At 39.5% G+C, this 19,119-nt stretch overlaps 1 protein-coding gene across 1 annotated transcript in view; it reads left to right on the forward strand.

Moving 5' to 3' along the window:
- The window catches only part of LOC126161755 (sorting nexin-21), a 67,858-nt gene that overhangs the window by 12,727 nt on the left and 36,012 nt on the right, over nucleotides 1-19,119 (forward strand). Inside the window, exon 2 of the mRNA XM_049917804.1 lies at nucleotides 4,234-4,374. Coding sequence (XP_049773761.1) covers nucleotides 4,234-4,374 — 141 coding nt within the window. The remainder of the gene's footprint in view (nucleotides 1-4,233; nucleotides 4,375-19,119) is intronic.

The following is a 19,119-nucleotide window of genomic DNA, read 5'->3' on the forward strand; positions in this document are numbered from 1 at the left end:
TGATCGACTCCCTTTACCCCTAAATCAACCCCTGTCGACTTTTCAGAATTTTCTAACCTCGAACCTTATATCATCGTCATTCCACAAATCCATCAACATGGAAGCCAATCTTACATTGCAGGAAAAACTGAAATCCACTGTCTAAAAACTAATCTCGACCCTATAATCCTACGTACAGACAGAGGTGCCACTACTGTGATTATGAAGTGCAGGGATTCAGATTCATAGATGTACAAACCATCCCACAGAGGCCCCATTCCAGAACCCTTAGGTCCATTTCAGAATCTCTCCCCTGAGTTTATCTCACCCCACACCCCTGCCACTCCCCACATTCCTGTCTACATGCTTCCTAAAGCCAATAAACCCAACCACCCAGGACACCCCATTGTGACCAATTACTTGCCCCCACAGAGAGAATCTCTGCTCTCATGGACCAATATCTTCAGCCTATTACTTGCAACTTAACCTTATATACTTCGGTTCCTATTCCTTTACCTGGCACCCCACTCATCACTGTTGATGCCACCTTCCTCTATATTAAACATCACTTATGCTGATAGCGTTGCAGCTATTGAACTGTACCTTTCCCAATACCCAACTGACTCCAAGGCTGCAACCTTATTCCTGGTCATCATGACCAGCCATATCCTCACCCACAGTTACTTCTCGTTTGAAGGCATCACCTAAAAATAAATCCAACCAAAAGTTCTGCTCTTCCTGCCATTACACTTAAGTAATTCTCACTATATTTAATTGCAGTCTGCCCATATCTCTCTTTAAATTCTCTACACCTTCTCCCCCATTTGCTTCGCCTAGTCCTCTTCAACCCAAAAGGCAACCTTTCTTAATGTAGTCCTTCACATGATGGTCTCACTGAGTGAGGCCTTCACAGACTGATATTACCCTCCCAACCTTGTTCAGAAACAGATCTCTCTGTCCCAACTCTCCAGTCCCCTACCATCTCCCAAATACGCACCATCTGGCCACAAAGGAGCACTCCTCTCATGACTCAGTACCATCCTGGACTGGAGCAACTGAATGACATTCTCCACCAAAGTTTCAACTATACGTAGTTGTGCCCTGAAATGAGGAATATCCTACTCACTATCCTCCCTACCACTCCCACAATGGTTTCCCATTGTCCTCCAAACTTACACAATATCCTTGTCCATTTGTACTCAACCCCTGCTCCCAACCCCTTGCCTGGTGGCACGTATCCCTGAAATAGATGCGAGATCTATCCCTACATTCTCCAACCACCACCTACTCCAGTCCTGTCACAGGCATCTCTTATCCCATCAAAGGCAGGGCTGTGTGTGAAAGCAGCTATGTGATCTTCAAACTAAGCTGCAACCACTGTTCTGCTTTCTACATGGGCATGACAACTTACAAGCTGTCCATCCACATGAGTGGTCACTGCCAAACTATGGCCAAGAGACAGCTGGACTAATCAGTTGCTGAACTTGCTGCCCAACACGATGTGCTTCAATTAAGTGAATGCTTCACAGCCTGCATCATTTGGAACCAACAACAGCTTTCCTGAGTTCCGCAGCTAGGAACTGTCCCTACAATGCATTCTTCTTTCTCTTAACGCCCTTGGCCTTGACTTTTGCTAGTCCCAATCCTCTATCTGCTTCCCTGCTCCCACCCCAGTATCTCACTTGCCTTCCTTCTGTTCCGCCTACGCATCCACAAGTCTTCTCTAATTCTCCCTCCCCACCCTCTCTCCAACTCTGCAAAAGATTGCAGCTGCTGCGAAAGACTGTGATCAGAATTCACATCCCATTTGGGTATACAGTATCTGTTATACAGTCAGTTTTTATGGTGTTTTGTAACATTTGAACCTGTTCCATAATATAAGTTTAAGCAATCCAAAGAAATATTTTAATGGATAATTAATTATAAATGTGGAGAGGTCTCAACCATTAAGTTTAGGGGGTTAATAAGCCATCCATTACTTACAAGCACAAATAACACTGAAAGTAATGAAATTAACAAAAAGCCTTCTAGAGAACCCATTTGTGTGTTTGTACCTGCTAAGAAATGTTGAAAATTTGATTTCCATACATTGAAATAATCTTGAAATCATATATTTGACCTTTGAAATAAAATCTTGGAGTCATATATTTGTACCCAATCAGTTCTGTGTCATGACAACTCTTCCCACATCTTGGAAATGCATATTTGCTTCATTTTTTACTATTGTTTTGAATTGTCTTTTGGACCAAAGTGTAGTGAATGTAGCAAGAGTTATGTTGGCATTGCAAAACGATTATTGATGAAAACTGATGTTAATTTTCATAAATGTGGTACATTTTTTGTTTGGTGAATGATAGAGCATCTGTGGTGTAGATTCAGTTCAATGAGGTACAGCATAAAGTTTCATTTCAAGATGGCAGTGATGTGGACTGCTGAAATATGTTTACTTGATTGCAAGGTTGACTGGCAAGTAGTTGTTATGACTGGAAAGCCTATGCTGTCAGCCTGGGTGGCAGCAGCTTGCTTTGGTTGTTCTTCTTCTTTAGTTTTTCATTGAGGTTGTCATACACACAGAATAGTGCATGCATTTAAATGCTGTACATGTGAAAAGCCCTTTTTAGTTTGATAACTGATAAGTGAGTTAATGTAAAACATATATTAGTATTATTTGTGGGATGATTAAAAATTGTGTATTTATAAAGAGAATGGCCAACAATGCTGTTGTAAATTTTATTCCTGTGAGTGAAAACTGAAAGGGGAGGAAGGAGGTTCGGCTTGGGGGGAAAACGGAAACCTTCTCATTGGCACAACACAAAAGCGTCATTCATTCAGAGATGTATTGGTTTGAGAGAGAGAGATATGAGAAAAGTCATGGGATACCTCCTAATATTGTGTGGGACCCTCTATTGCCTGGCATAGTGCAGAAACTCAACATTAACTCAACAAGTTGTTAGAAGTCCCTTGCAGCAACATTGGGCTATGCTACCCCTGTAGCCCTCCATAATTACGAAAGTATTGGCAGTGAAGGATTTTGTGCACCAACTGACCTCTCAATTATGTCCCATAAATGTTTAAAAGGATTCATGTTGGGCACTCTTGTTGGCCAAATCATTCACTTGGATTGTCGAGGATGCGCTTCAGACCCGGCACGGTGATATGGTACATTGCTGTTTTGGAATATGAAGTCCATGAATGGCTGCAAATGGTTTCCAAGTAGCCAAATGTAACCATTTCTGGTCAGTGACTGGTTCAGTTCGACCAGAGGACCCAGTCCATTCCATGTAAACACAGCCTACATCATTATGGAGCCACCACCAGCTCGCGCAGTGCCTTATTGACATATTGGGTCCATGGCTTCTTTGTGTCTGCACCACACTTGAACACTATTATCAGCTTTTAGCAACTGAAATTGGGACTCATCTGATGAGGCCAGTGTTTTCCAGTTGTGGAGGGTCCAACTGATATGGGCACGAGTCCAGGAGAGGTGCTGCGGACAATGTTGTGATGTTAGCAAAGATACTCATGCTCGTCATCTGCTATCGTAGCCCATTAACGCTTCATTTTGCCGCACTGTCGTAATGGATATGTTCGTCGTATGCCCAACATTGATTTCTATGGTCATTTCATGCAGTGTTAACACTATCAACTCTACGCAAATGCTGCTGCTGCTGTAGATAAGTAAAGGCCATTGTCCATTGCATTGTCCATTGTGGGAACTAATGCCGGAAATTTGGCATTCTTGGCATACACTTGACAGAGTGGATTCCGCAATATTGAATTCCCTAACAATTTTTGAAATGAAATGTTCCATGCATCTAGGTCCATGTTCAGAGTCTGTTAATTTGTATCATGTGGCCACAAATACATTAGAAAACTTTCCAGATGAATCACCTGAGTACAAATGACAGCCCTGCCAAAACTCTGACCTTTTGTACCTTGTGTGTGTGACACTACTGCCATCTGTATATGGGCATATCGCTGTCCCATGACTTCTGTCATTTGAGAGAGAGAGAGAGAGAGAGAGCATAATCTTTCTGTCTTTTTTTATTCATTTTTCCTGCACCACATTCACAGGCAAGATGTTGTATTTCTTTGTTACTATTCCTTTTATGTGTTGTTTAAATTCATGTTTGATGTGAGAGATATTATTCAAGAAACTATAAGACATTGACTGTTTTACTTATGCCTAATTTTATTCTTAATTCAACTAACAATATTGTAACTATGAAATAATTGTGTTTTAATTTTACACAGATAAAACAGATAACCTTCTGAATGGTGGTCAGGATCTTGAAAACTTGGTTCTTGGTGAGGAACCAGATACACGACTGGAACAAGGAACACTGAGCTTTAGTGAGACCCCAGGAGCGCGTAGTGAAGCCAGTGCCCATATAAGTAATTAATTGTGCCACTTTAAATACTATTAGAAGTAAATGATTGTGTTTTACCTTATTCTTTTGTATTAAGAATGTGGAATCCCATTCTGTTTTATTGGATCCAAATTGTGATATTTAGAGCTGTTATGAAAAAGTTTACTTTTTCTTGCATTGCTATAAATCTGTTTAATAATTTCACATTTAATTTTAATGTGCTGACAAAATTTAAAATGTGAACTAGTGAAAAGTATGCCTAAGATGTATGCTTTGCAGGTATTTGTATCATGTAAGTGGTGATGCGCATAAAAACAATAAATAAGCTACTTATTGCAATAAAATAGTGAACAATTATGAAAACTTGATGTGTCACAGTTCTTTTGCCTCTGGTAGTGCATCATTTAAATGTGATAACACTGGTCAACACTCATTTTCTTGCCAAGGATATTTGAGTGGCTTTAGGATGGGTTAGTGGTGCTGAGGACGAATATAGCAACCATTTATGCAGTTTGGCTCTAGTTTTTGAGATAATGCATGATTTATTCAAAAAAATAGAAAAAATTGCTAATACTGAACTCGAGCGCTACAAACTACAATGAAAAAAGAAAATAATCTTTATAAATAGCTTCTGTGAAAACCTGATAGGCATTTGTCCACGTATAAAACATAATTGAAAAGTTTCTCTATAAGTATATCATTTTCCGTCCATGACGAACCGCTTCCTGCACGCTTTCCTTTTATAGGTCTCTTCAGAACAGTCACGTTGCAGATTCCAGCAATAATCTGCCATCATATACCTGTCCCATCTTCCTTTATATCTTTCCTCTATTCCTTTCATATCTTGATGGAACCGCTCTCCTTGTTCCTCACTGAAATCACCTAGATTACGAGGAAATCGATCCAAGTGGCTGTGAAGGAAGTGCAATTTTATGCTCATGTTAGCTCCTAAGTTTTGAAAGTTAGTGAGCATGTTTTTGACCAGTTCCTCATAATTGGGAGCTTTATGATTGCCCAAAAAACATTTTACAACAGCGACAAAACTGTTCCAGGCCGATGCTTCAGTGACAGTCATGACACTTGTAAAATTGGTATCGTTGATGAGCCTGCGAATTTGAGGACCATCAAATATTCCTGCCTTAAGTTTTTCACTACTGAGTCCAGGGAACGTATTGCAGATGTATGTGAAGCAATTACCATTTCTGTCTAAAGCTTTGGTGAATTGCTTCATTAGTCCTAACTTAATATGTAATGGTGGAAGAACAATCTTGTCCCTACTAACCAGAGGTTCATTAATGATGTTTGCTTCACCAACAGCCATATGTTCCCTTGGAGGCCATGTTTTCTGCTTCCAATGTTCGTGCTTTGCCCTACTATCCCACATGCAGATAAAACATGGGTGCTTTGTGTATCCACTTTGTTGTCCAAGCAAGAAGTTCACCATTTTCAAATCAACACAAATCAACCACTGGTGCTGCATATACTGAATTTTCTGCAGAACCATCTTGATGTTAGCATATGCTTCACAAAGTTTTGTTGAGTGGGCAATTGGAATAGATGCGTAACGATTGCCATTGTGTAGGAGAACACATTTTAAACTTCTAGTGGAACTGTCTATGAAGAGACGCCAGTCTTCTGGTCTATATTCCGGCAGCCCCAATTCAAGTAAAAGTCCAGGTATATTGCTGCAATACACTATAACCTCTTCTTGGTTGAAGTATGGAAGAAGGTTTTCTTCTCTCGTCCGGTAAGCTGTTATTTTAACACTTGGATGAAGACAGTTCTTTTCCTTAAGCCTGGATGCTAAGAGTTCTGATGCTTGCTTTGAAAGATTGAGTTATCGTATCAAGTCACTGAGCTCCTTCTGGTCGAACTGCTGGGGTTGTGTCTCACGTCCTTCGTATTCCGAACCACTACTTGTACATTCCTCGCCGTGCACCTCGTCATCTGATGATGTTGGCGTGGGTAATGTTGTGAAGGTTGGTACAGGAACATCGTTGCTGTGCACCATCGGTCTTCTTGCTGACTCCAAATCGGGATATTCCCACTTTCGTTTTTTGAACCTATTAAAACCTTTCACATTAACAATGCAAAAATAGCAATCATCTGTATGGTTCTTCTGCTCTCGCCATACCATAGGCACTCCGAAGTTTAAGCTTTTCCTTTTTCGTTTTGTCCACTGCCGTAAGCACTCCACACAGCATTTACAAACTTTATGGGGTGCCCACGCCTTGCCTTGATCTCCAAGTTTAATTCCGAAATATGCCAGATACACTTCCTTCACAAAAGGAGTGATATTCTTCCTGTTCTTTTGAAGAACGTATTCACCCAAATGTAGCAGAACTCATCTGGATGGTTCACGCAAAGACGGCGTGAAGAACTCATGTTTTCCTAAAACAAAATTGCACAAATACTACATATTATGCAGAACTTTCTTGTATTTGCATGTCAATCATATCCAACAAACATCATTAATTGTTTTGTGTGAAATGAATACTCACCTCTTATTTGCTACGTCACGATGAAAAGGTTCTATCTCCTTGAAGCTGCACTGCACATGTGTGTGACTTTCGACCATTGCCATTTTTCTTGTTTACACTGAACGCTACCTATCGGCTGTTGCGGGGATTACCTCGGCCAACAAATGAATGTCGAGTACCACCGAATTCAAATCTGCACAACCCTCAATATCTTCAACACACGCACCGCACAACAGGACTGAACACATGCTGACAGTGTGATGTTTGCATGATGTAATCCTCAACCACACAGATGCACTCCCTGAGCACAATTGTTTAATAAAGATAGTACAATATCACCAATTAAAAAACAGGTAGCAAATACATTACACCATATATGGACCCTGCAGTCGATATTATCCACATGAAACTCTCATTTCCACAAATAACCTATATCTCAAAAACCAGAGCCAATTTGGAAAAAGTACAAATATACTCGGAATGAGTATCATAACAATATCCCATTTTCGTTCAAACTTCCCTGGCAACGAAAAAAAAATTTTATTTTGTAGAGCTGTGTAATAGATACTTATATTATCAGATAACTAGTAGTGTTTTTTAATTGATTATTGAATTTATGCAGCAGGGCTTGTTAGTGACATAGATGGAGATTAATACAAGAAAGAAAACTCGGTGTCAATCTTGAACATTGATTTGACCATTGTATCTATGTGACAGATAGTGACACTGTAATAAGAATTGTAGAATTGATTATGCAGATAATGAAAAAAAAGCTAACCACTAAAGCAGTGGGATTTATTACTGGAGGGATGAGTACTTTAGTTATTGAATTTCATGTCTATCTAATGGCTTCACCCGCTATTATTTTTTCACTTCTACAAGTGATTTTGTGGATTTTTCAGAGAAATCCATCAGAATCATAAATTCTTAATCCAAGTGAGATCCAATAAGCAGCTGGTCATGTACACACTGTGGCGGCAAGGTAGATACTAGAGCATAGCACGATATCAAGTGAGCTTGTACTGCAAGATGGTTGGTTTTATTTTCTGCACATTGTCAGAGGCCTAGCCCATATAACTGCTTGTAGGTGCCTCTTATCGGTTGCTGGTGAAGTCTTTGGCAGCATACATTGCAGATTATTGGCCTTGCTATTGAGGAAGTATATATATCATCCTGCCCCTCTAACTGGTCCATAGCTTTAAAAGTCACCTTGTTGGTAGTGGGATTCCATACCAGTAGGGGAGAGGTGCTTCATGTTTGGGCAGACAAGCTAGGGGTTCAATGTCCATCTTCACATCAGCTTGTGTTTGTGGTTGTGTTGTGACCTCTACTTACAGCAAGGGCATTGTCATGATGCTGGAGCTGACTGGTGCTGGTACTCTGGTCTTTGGGTCACTGCTGGGAGTCATTGGTGCTGGACATGGGAAGACACCATATTCCACAAAAGACCTGTTTAGACTTGAACCTGTGGTTGTTGACCTGCCTCTGTCTGGCATCTGAAGTTGTACTGAGCTGGCGCTGGGATCGGAGCTTGTAGTGGAAGTTGCTAAGCATGGTTGCAGCTGGTTTACATGTCATATCATGATGGCCCATTGGCTTCTGTGGTGCACACCTGTCATGTTCAGTTGTCTCTGATGATGTGTGGTAGCCATCATGGAGCTCTCCCAAAGGCAAGTCCAGACCTCTTGAGGGGTTATGGTTGGGGTGACATGGATGTATTTTAAGCTGCAGGGGGTTCCAGAGTGTCAGGTGTCACCGGACCTGCAGTAGTTCCACCAAAGTGTGACCCTGGATTGGTGTCGCCGTGTAGGTGGCTATGAACTGGGTTAGGACTTCAGCTTTGGGTGTGACTGACATCATTTTTCACAGCAGCACTTCAAATATGTGGACGAACCACTCCACTTCACCATTAGAGGCTGGATGGAACAGTACTGTTGTCAGGTGCTAATGCCGTTCTGAGATTGGTTTTGCCAGGAAATAACTAAAGGCTGTGTAAGTTGAATTTTTGTCTGTGGGTTATATATATTGCTGAGTTGCTTGGAGTCGTTTATGATTCAATGTGTGGTCTTAGTACCCCACGTGACAGATTGTGCTCTTATATGTTTTGTTGTTGTGTCTGGAACACTTGACATAATAAGTTTGTCAGGTGTTGCTCTCTTGTAGTATCACAACTGTATCTTCCATATAGTTTACTGCATTCAGAATGTTTTGAATCAGCTGCTCCAAAAATGTTGGAAAATTGCTGATGCACTAGCAGTTCTGAAGACCATCCTGTTATGTCTGTCCATCCAAATGGTGTGTTAATAATCATGAATTGGAATGACTGTTCATCTAACGGCAGTTGCAAATATACTTTGGATAAATCAAATTTGGAGAGATACTGGCTACTTCATAGTTTTGACAAGAACCGTTCTGCCCTCGGGATGGGATAGATGCAAATAATCGATTGTGCATTTATGGTTGTGCATTTGGTATGCACAAAAGAACCATTGGTGTTGCCCATTGACTTGATGTCTTGAGTGTGAAGAGGTCTTGTTGCCAAGATGATCTACATCCATCTTGAGGTCATCACGCAATGCTACTAGTTTTGATCTAGCTCTAAACTAGCAAGATACTGCAGAAGATTTTAACTGAGTGTGAGCTACAGTGTAGTTTGCACACACTAAGCATGATGGAAATAGATCTGAAAATTCCGTGCATAGTAAACAAGGATCATCAAATAGTTTAATAGTAATAATTGTGTATGACTTAATGACCTAGTGCTAGTCTTTCTATTGGACACCACTTCAGTGACTTGCGTTTCCATGGCTGCCAATTATTACAGATTGCCCATAATTTATCACCTTCATTACAGAGTTACGGGAAGTCACTAAAAAATTACGGAAATTGTTATTTTACAATTGATGTTTTTAAAAAATCAAAAGAGGTACGGTTTGCACTTTGCTAATCATATGCTACTAAAATGTTTTGTAAATTGTACCAGTTTCCTCCCTGAATACACAGAAGTCCTATCTACAAATCATATTGTCGCCACAGCTTACTAAAGACGTGTTTACACTGAGTTTGAAACATGGTCTGCAGTATTGTTTGCAGCTAGTACTGGACTGCAGATGTTCACGGCATGTTGTCAACATGTTGGCAACACAAAACCAGTGTTCCATGGTTGTGTCTGTACAGATCAAAGGGACATTGTTCCTAGACTGCTACCATTAAATGCTGGTATGCAGCACTTTTGTTTGTTTTTGCTCTGTCTGTAGTATTGTGTGTAGTTTTTACATATCTTCCTTTCCAAAATGGATCTGACAAGAAGCAGACTTTATGATTTTGTCACTAACTGTTAGGCAGAGGAGTGCCAAGTGCCTTGAATCTTCAGAGTCATAGTTAGTTTTTTTTTTTTTTAATTTTTTTTATTTTTTTTTTTTTTTTTTTTTATGGCTGTTTCTGTGAGGCAGAAATGAATGATGAATGGATGTAGGAAGCAGCAGTCAGTAGTATACAGGGTGGTCCATCTGAAGTTTCGGATGATATTATCTTGAAAACTATACATCGGGTAAAAATAGTGGGTAAGACAAGTTTGTAAGCTCAACGGGGGACATCAAATGATACTACATGTGACCCCCAGCCCCTGCCCTCTTTGTTGGGGTGGGGAGCAACTTGTAAATCTTAAATGGAAACCTCCATTTTTTTATTGCAGATTTGGATTCTCCATAAAAACATTTTTATAAACCATTGACAGATGGCGCTGAAATCGAGAAACATTAAAATTGGGGAAGAACTCCAATTTATTTAGAATTATCCGAGAAAGATGCATCAAGTCGATAAAAAATGCGCAGCAATTCTTTCATTACACCAGATTAAGCTTTTTGTTACAAAATGTATCCTACCTGCCACAGTTTTTGATGGAGGGAGGTGGAATGGTATTAAAATCTCATTAGGGAACTCTTCACAATTGCATTACCCGACTGTGGCGCTACCATGGCCAAACTGCGAACTGTGGCTCAGTATAAAGGTCGGTGTAATGCGATCAGACGTCACTTCACTTTCAGATTGTGAACTGTAAACATCAATTGACGAAAGTAAATTATTCTTTAGCGAAACATGGCTCTCTATCCTCCTACAGAGATTGTTTATACGATGTTAATTTTGGGTGACTGCCATAACAATTACACTGCTGTTGTGCAATTGTATGCGGATCTTTACCCAAACGGATGACATCCAAGCAAGAACATTATTCGAAATTGCACTCAGCAAGCTCGAAATGGATACATGCACCATCCACCTTGTCATCGCGAATGCTATGAAGATAACGCTCTTACCCTTACTGTTCTCACCTGTGTTCAACTGGATCCCGAAATTAGTAGTTGTGCGATTCAGAGACAAACTGGAATACCAAAATCAACTGTTTTGAGGATTTTGAAGGCACATAAATATCGTGCAAACTGACATAGGCATTAACACCGAAAGATATGCAAATACGCATGCATTTCTGCCAATGGGCCTTTGAAATATCAAGAGGTGACAATGAATTTTTTAGGTTCATTATGTTCACCAATGAAGCCACATTCAAAAACGATGGTGAATTAAATCGTCATGATTGTCATTATTGGTCGCCTGTCAATCCGCACTGACACAGACCCGTTGACAATCAACACAAATGGCCGTTAATGCTCTGGTGTGGAATTTTAAATGGTTACTTGATAGGACCGTATTTTTATGACCGAAATTTTACTGGGGAATCTTATTTACAACTTCTCTGTGATGATATGTTGGAGCTAATGAAAGGTGTTGATTTAGAAACTAGGCAACGAATGTGGTTCCAACAGGATGGAGCAGCTCCCCATTATAGTAAAAATATGCAGAACATTTTAAATTTACGGTACCCTGGTCGGTGGATAGGACGCGGTGGACCAATTCAGTGGCCTCCACATTCACCAGACCTAACACCTCCTGATTTTTTCTTGTGTGGTTGTTTAAAAAATATTGTTTATGAAATACAGCCCACAACACGAAACAATATGGAGCAACGCATTCAAAGAGATTGTGCAGCCATACCACAGGATGTGCTATTCAAAATTGTGGACAACTTTCACAGATGATTGACTTTATGCATTGAAGCAGATGGGAATCATTTTGAACAATTTCTTCATGGCTAATTTCATTAATTAAGCACCCCAAATTGTGAGAGGCAAGGGGACTCACACTAATGAAGCACCCCACGGGAACATCATTCTGCTACGTCCATGTCGTTGTTCCTGGGTAACGTTGAAAGTAGGATACAGCATATTTTGTACAAAAATAGCTTGATTTGGCGCAACTAAAGAATTGATGCACATTTTTTATCAATTTCATGCATCTTTGTCAGATAATTCTAAATAAATCAGAGTTATTCCCCAATTTTACTTTTTTCTCAATTTCAGTGCCATCTGTCAATGGTTTAAAAAAATGTTCAGACAAAACTTGATTACTTTTTTCTGGAAAATCCGAATCTGAATAAAAAATGGGTGTTTCCATTTAAGATTTAAAAGTTGCCCCACCCAAGGGGGCACTTTTTCCCCTGTCACATTCTGTGGAGGTGTGAGTAACAATGGGGATGAAATAGTTTTCTTTATTAAAAACAGTAATTTGAATTAATTTTAATATGAAAGAAATAAAAGATCAATTAAATATACTCTCTTTATTTAGGGCATACCCTCTTTATTTAGGGTCAGAAAAGTCTGAAATATAAGGTTTAAAGGCCTTAATCGAGATTTTAATTTATAAAATTTTCTAGCCAGGGGAGGGGGGGCCCAACCACATTTGCCATTTGATAACTGATAGCTTCTCTTCAAGGCTGGTAGTCTAGTATTTCCATAATCAACCCCATCTATCTAACCAGAGAAAGGGGAACTACAGTTTAATGTGTAATCTAAACCACATATCGTTCCAGGCTACTTCTAACATGGTTAAGAGGTGAAGGTTAGATTAAAGGCAGACTGAAAATTTCCATGGTGCATCCAGGATCCAACCTCGCAGCCTCTTGTTTCCAGTCACACGCTTTATTGCTATACCACCAGTCCCTACATATAAAATGTTACTACTCCTTATACAATGTTGATGCCTTGTACTATTTTCAGACCAAAAGACGAAAAAGTGTCCATCCCAGAAATGTTCTATGTGTAAGGTGAGGCACAGTGAGGAAAGTAATCCAACGGCTGACTTTCTTGTTCAACACCATTACTGTGCATTTACTGCACAAAACTACGCTGTGTACTGTAGGATTGTAGCCTTTGTGATGGCAGCTGAAGACTTATCTGGCATGTTCATAATCATTACATCGTGCTGACTTACCTTGCAGACAGTGTTAATAACAACCTCTGATTATCCTGTTATCTGTAATGAAGTACTATCTGAAAGAAGCTGCATAAATATTCAGTCAGGTCTTGATAAGTTTTCAAAGTGGTACAAAGATTGGCAACTTGATTTAAATGTGCAGAAATGTAAAATTGTGCACTTCACAAAATGGAAAAACATAGTACCCTATGACTATAATATCAGTGAGTCAGTGTTGAAATCAGCCAACTCATACGAATACCTTGATGTAACTCTCTGCAGGGATATGAAATGTAGTGACCTTATAGGCTCGGTACGGGTAAAGCAGGTGGTAGACTTTGGTTTATTTTTAGAATACTGAGCAAGTGCAATCAGTCTACTAAGTAGATAGCTTACAAATTACTCGTGCGACCCATTTTAGATAACTGATCTTGTGTGGAATCCTTACCAAATAATAGACTAATAGAGGATATTGAATGTGTACAGAGAAGAGCAGCATGAATGGTCACATGTTTGTTTGCTTCATGGGAGAGTGTCACAGAGATACTGAAGGAACTGAACTTGAAGACTCTTGGAGATAGAAGTAAGCTACCCCGATAAAGTAGATTTACAAAGTTTCAAGAACCGGTTTTAAATGATGGCTCTAGAATTATACTACAATCCCCTACATATCACTCACATAGGGATTGTGTGGATAAGATTAGAATAATTACTGCATTCACAGAGGCATTCAAACAGTCTTTCTTCCTGTGCTCCGCATGTGAATGGAATGGGAAAAAACACTAATGAATGAATGTTACAGTGGGATATGTAACCTCTTCCATGCACCTCACAGTGGTTTGCAGATTCTAGATGTACCGTATTTACTCGAATCTAAGCCGCACCTGAAATATGAGACTCGAAATAAGGGGGAAAAAAAATTCCCAAATCTAAGCCGCACCTGAAATTTGAGACTCGAAATTCAAGGGGAGAGAAAAGTTTTAGGCCGCACCTCCAAATCGAAACAAAGTTGGTCCATTGTAATATGAGACACAATTTAGGTCGAATGAATGACGATACAGCTACAGTAGCTTGGTTCGAGTCGAAAGCTTAGCAGTTAAGCTTTACCAGGTAGCCATTGCTATGCGTCAGGCGCTCCGTCCGTATTTATACGGATACCCTTCCTTTTTCACGTGCTTCGTCTGGTTTTAATCGATTACTTATTTTGCTTTGATCTGATAAGTGCCGTTTTCAATGTTATAGGTGTTTACGTCAGTCACTCTAAGCTGAAAATGCATTACTATACTGTGTCATGCATTGTTTGTCGCATTCTGATAGTGCATGTTTACGGCCTGTCGCTGCTCGCGGCATGGCTTGCTTTTGTGCGTGCTACCACCGCCTACAATTAAAAAAAGAGAGGAATCGTCACATTAGCAAAACAATGGCAAGAGACTGCTATTTGTTACTTACACTGCTGCTTTCTTTGATAATAATCAACAAGAACCAAATAATAGACTGCGTATGATATGTTCTGAACGAAAGTTTGGCGAAAATTTTTCTCTGTTTGAAAATCTTTGCGGCCGCTTCTTTAGTACATCAAATTCTGCACAGAAATTAGTCATCTTAGATTTAAAAATCTAGTCAGTTGCCGTGCTTCATTTCTGACTGTATCACTATTAGGCATAAGAGTAATACGAATATAAACCTGACACGATACGTATATTCTTCCGCGTTTGCTGTTGTCTCACTCTAGTTTCGTAGTGTATTTGGCAGACAGGATTTAAATGAGATAGAAGCAAACACGAAAGAATACATGGCAAAATGTTTATATTCATATTATTCTTGTGGTGAAGAGAATACTGCATCTGATTCACATTTCATCAGGTTCCTATTAGCAACCATCTCTTCTCATAGGTAGGAAAAAATTCAGAACGTAGAGTTGGCCATATTGACAAAAATCCCAGTTTTACCAGTCGGATTTTCGTAGTACATTGAAATTCGAAGATGAACAATACGGAATTTGTATGAAAATGCAGTGGTCGAAACTCGGGCGGAGAAAAATGCTCGTCTTCCATTTTTTTTTTTAATTTTATTTACTGACGCAGAGGTTTTGGCGCCAGTATTTATCTTTGTGCCTACAAAGGTTGCCTGTGTAGCGCTACATATATTCGACGGCAGAAGTTAGTTGTGGCGGCACCTATCAAGATTTTTCAGAACTTCCGCTTGCTTTGCACTCGATTCTAAGCCGCAGGCGGTTTTTTGGATTACAGAAACCGGAAAAAAAGTGCGGCTTAGATTCGAGTAAATACGGTAGATGTAGAAGAGGCAGAGAACTAATCTGAGAATGGGTTTCCTCATTTATTATAGAAATTGGTGAACTGGTATCAAGTAGGAATTTTGTTAACAGGTTGTTGATTATTTGTGGGAAAGAGAACTTTTGTGAGCATGTTGTGAAAGGGTTCAGCGGCAGCTGTAGCCTGTTTATGTCGAGCAGAGCAATGCAGCCTTTGCAGACTTTCGTCACATGTCGTTGTTTACAGCAGTCCCTCAGCACATATCCTTATGTGGACACTGAATGTGCATATGTTTAGAAAAACACTCTGGGTACCACTTCCTGCTGTTATAGTGAGATTGGGTAGTATAGGGACTACCTTAAGACTGTGGGTCAAATATGTGCCGCTGCTGATTTGTTATCTGTGACATGTCTCTAAATGAACATCAGAGTTTGAATCATTGAGTTGGATGATGATGATGATGAGTTCTAATCACGCTTTCTGTGGCGAGAACAGGAACATTGTTTTACCAAAAATATGCCACTTCCATCAAAATATGACTGTGCTGCACATGACATTTCCAAGTTTTTTTGCTGTTCCTCGAGAACAAGGTTTGTTAATTTAAATGCCTGTGTACAAACTTCCTTATCAGGTGTGTTCTTAATTATTACATCACACACTAATGATTTGGCATAGGATTGTTTACAACTCTGATTTGCACATAGAAATCAACACTTTTGGATCAGCCCTTTGAGATCAGCTGCTCATGCACTATATCCCAGATGGGCAGCAAAGAAAGGAAAAAAAAAATCAAGCGTAGTTGGTATGACATGCATTTGCTGCTGCTAATGTGTAGAGAGCAAACTATTGATTTGTAACAATTATACCAAGGGAAACTCCCCATAGCAACCCCCCACCCCCCCTAGATTTAGTGGTAAGAGGGTTCAGTGGACAGCCTGTCAAAAACTGAACACAGATCAAGCATGGAAACAAGAAGAAAGTCTACTGAACTGTGAAAAAAAAAGCAAAATAGAAACAGTGAATGGACCAAGCTTAACAAGTGCAACGTTAAGCAAAGAAGACAGGTGGCACTGTCGCCGTCAAGTGGTCACGGTGTTGGGCTGCAATGTGGGAGAGCCGTGTTGAAAGCTCTCCCTCGTGCCTTTTTTTAAATTTTATTTTACTTTTTTTCACTGTTCGCCGTATTCAAATTTGTGTTTGTGTCAAGGTGTAATGGCCATTTACAATGGTGATGTGTAAGGAAGGGACCTATAATGGAAGTTGTTGATTCTGGACAACTACTCTGTCAGCAATTGAAAGGAAGTGGATTTCAAATGGGAACTGCAAACCTTTGATGACAAGGCAACAAGTCAACCGAATCCTCCACTGGAAAACACGTCTGGTGTGTCATACACGACATTGGTGAGAATGTATGTGTCATATGATAGGAATCTCTTATCTACGCACCTAACTTGTATACCTGGTGAGTGAGTGAGGTATGCCTCCCTTCTGGATTTAGATGTTGCTATGTCAGTGTGATCACTCCCAAAGAAATGATGATAATATAATACAAACAATCCTGTTGGAGGAACATTATATGAGAGGAGCATGATACGAGAGGTTGAAAATACTGCTACAGTTGTAAGGTTCTTTTATTTAGAACATGACCGGTTTTGGGCTCTTATACACACATCTTCAGATGTTGCACTGAAAATAGCAAGAGACGGGTGAATTTATTTATTTTTACAAGCAGCAATACATATAAAAAAACAAAATAAAAAATTCCAGGTAGAAAATGTAAAATCCACTGGTCAGGATAGGTGCTGGAAAACCTAAGTCAATGCCAAAGTGATGCCAGACAATACTACATTAAAAGTGCATTTTGCGTGGTGAAGGAACATGTTGAACAGAGTAGTAAAAAACTGTAGGAATACTGAGTGGGAGCTGGCAACATAAAATTTATGTATAAACCATAAAACACAATGAAACTTCTCCCTTTACATGAGTGGCATGCAAGTTTTTACTTTAGTGGGGGTGTATATATATGAAAATACAATATAAACAGTCCTGTTGGAGGAACATTATACGAGAGGTTGAAAATACCACTACAGTTGTAAGGTTCTATGTATATGGAACAATACGCCACAGCCATTAGTTAAAAGAACATACACAAGTGTCACTCCTGTTTGTAAGCTCCAAAATGAAATGGAAAGTAGCAAAACCTCACAGCCCACATTGTCAAAAACTATTATGCCAATTAATAGCTAGTAGTAATAACACCAATGTTGATAAGGTCCCATACTCCAAGGATCAAGGACACATTAAAAGTGGGGTCAGTTTAAAACCTGCTAACTAAAAGTCGACAACCAATCGAGGCTTTAACTTTTTTCATGTGACTTCCTAAATAATGTTTTTTTCTTTTTATCATGTTTCGTTTTAAATGTAAATCACTAATTCAGATTGTGAATGGCCTGGCTAGCGGCCCCGCATTCTTCCTACAACAGATGGCAGTACTTTTGCCACTCTGGTTTACCAGTTTGCTTCCTCCTTCATGTGCGCCACTTAATGCTCTGCGCTCACTGGTAGCACACAGAATCTTGTACACTGCGGCGCTCGGGGTCACAGCACTGAGTATAAGTGTTCTGGTATTCTTTGCATATTTCTTTACCCAGGCAGTCGTCCATAGTACTGTCTAGTGTCACTTTGGCATTGACTTAGGTTTTACAGCACCTAGTCCAACCAGTGGATTTTAAATTTTTCATGGAATTTTTTGTTTTGTTTTTTATGTGTATTGCTGCTCGTAAAAAAAAATATATCTCCCATCTGTTGCCATTTTCAGTACGACACCTGAAGATGGGCATATAAGAGCCCGAAACCAGTTGTGTTCTATATAAAAGAACCTTACAACTGTAGCAGTATTTTCAACCTTGGGGAAAATGTAGTTTGTCACATAAGCTGCAACAAATGAATGCAACAGTTTCACAGTCACACAGTTTCTCTGTGCTCTGTCACAACATATGTTTTTAACATTTTTGAAGTTGCATTCTGTGTGCTTCTAGTTTAAGAATCTCACATAATAAACAGTCCAAAAGAGGTGCAACTAAGTCAATAACCAACCGTTCAGCAGTAACGTCATCAGTTGGAATTCTTTAGAGAGATTTAATAGAAATAGCTTTTTTGAACAATTCAGTACATTCATAAATTCAAATTCAGAATCAAGCATGTGCCCTTCTGAACCAATTTTTAGATGTGGAATTTGCTTCAAGTGATATAATAAGCATTCTTTTATGAATTCATTAGATATCAAACAAACTGTGTAGAGTGTGTGTGTGTGTGTGTGTGTGTGTGTGTGTGTGTGTGTGTGTTTTATTTAATACAATACATGAAACTAAAAGTGCATTGGGTTCGTGGACATCCTTTACTTTTACATTTTTGCTTTGCTCTCAGTTCATTGTAAAGAATGGAGGAAAAACTTCAGTTCTCAGTTCTTCATCATCACAGCTTTTGGCCATTTCAAGTAGATCATCGCCACGCTTTCAAAAGCAAAAGACTCATACTAACTTCAGTACTTCTTCATGTGAACTATCAACTGATAAAGCCTTCAGCTGGAATGAACAGGTGCTGCCCAAGTGATCGGAAGGATTTACTGCCTAACACATTGTGGCATGAAACTACATAGGTGCACTACTTAGTCATATGAACAGATTCCTTTGAACAATGGAGAAAGTC

The sequence above is a fragment of the Schistocerca cancellata genome, chromosome 2, assembly GCF_023864275.1.
Source record: "Schistocerca cancellata isolate TAMUIC-IGC-003103 chromosome 2, iqSchCanc2.1, whole genome shotgun sequence".
In the NCBI taxonomy this organism is placed as follows: Eukaryota; Metazoa; Arthropoda; class Insecta; order Orthoptera; family Acrididae; genus Schistocerca; species Schistocerca cancellata.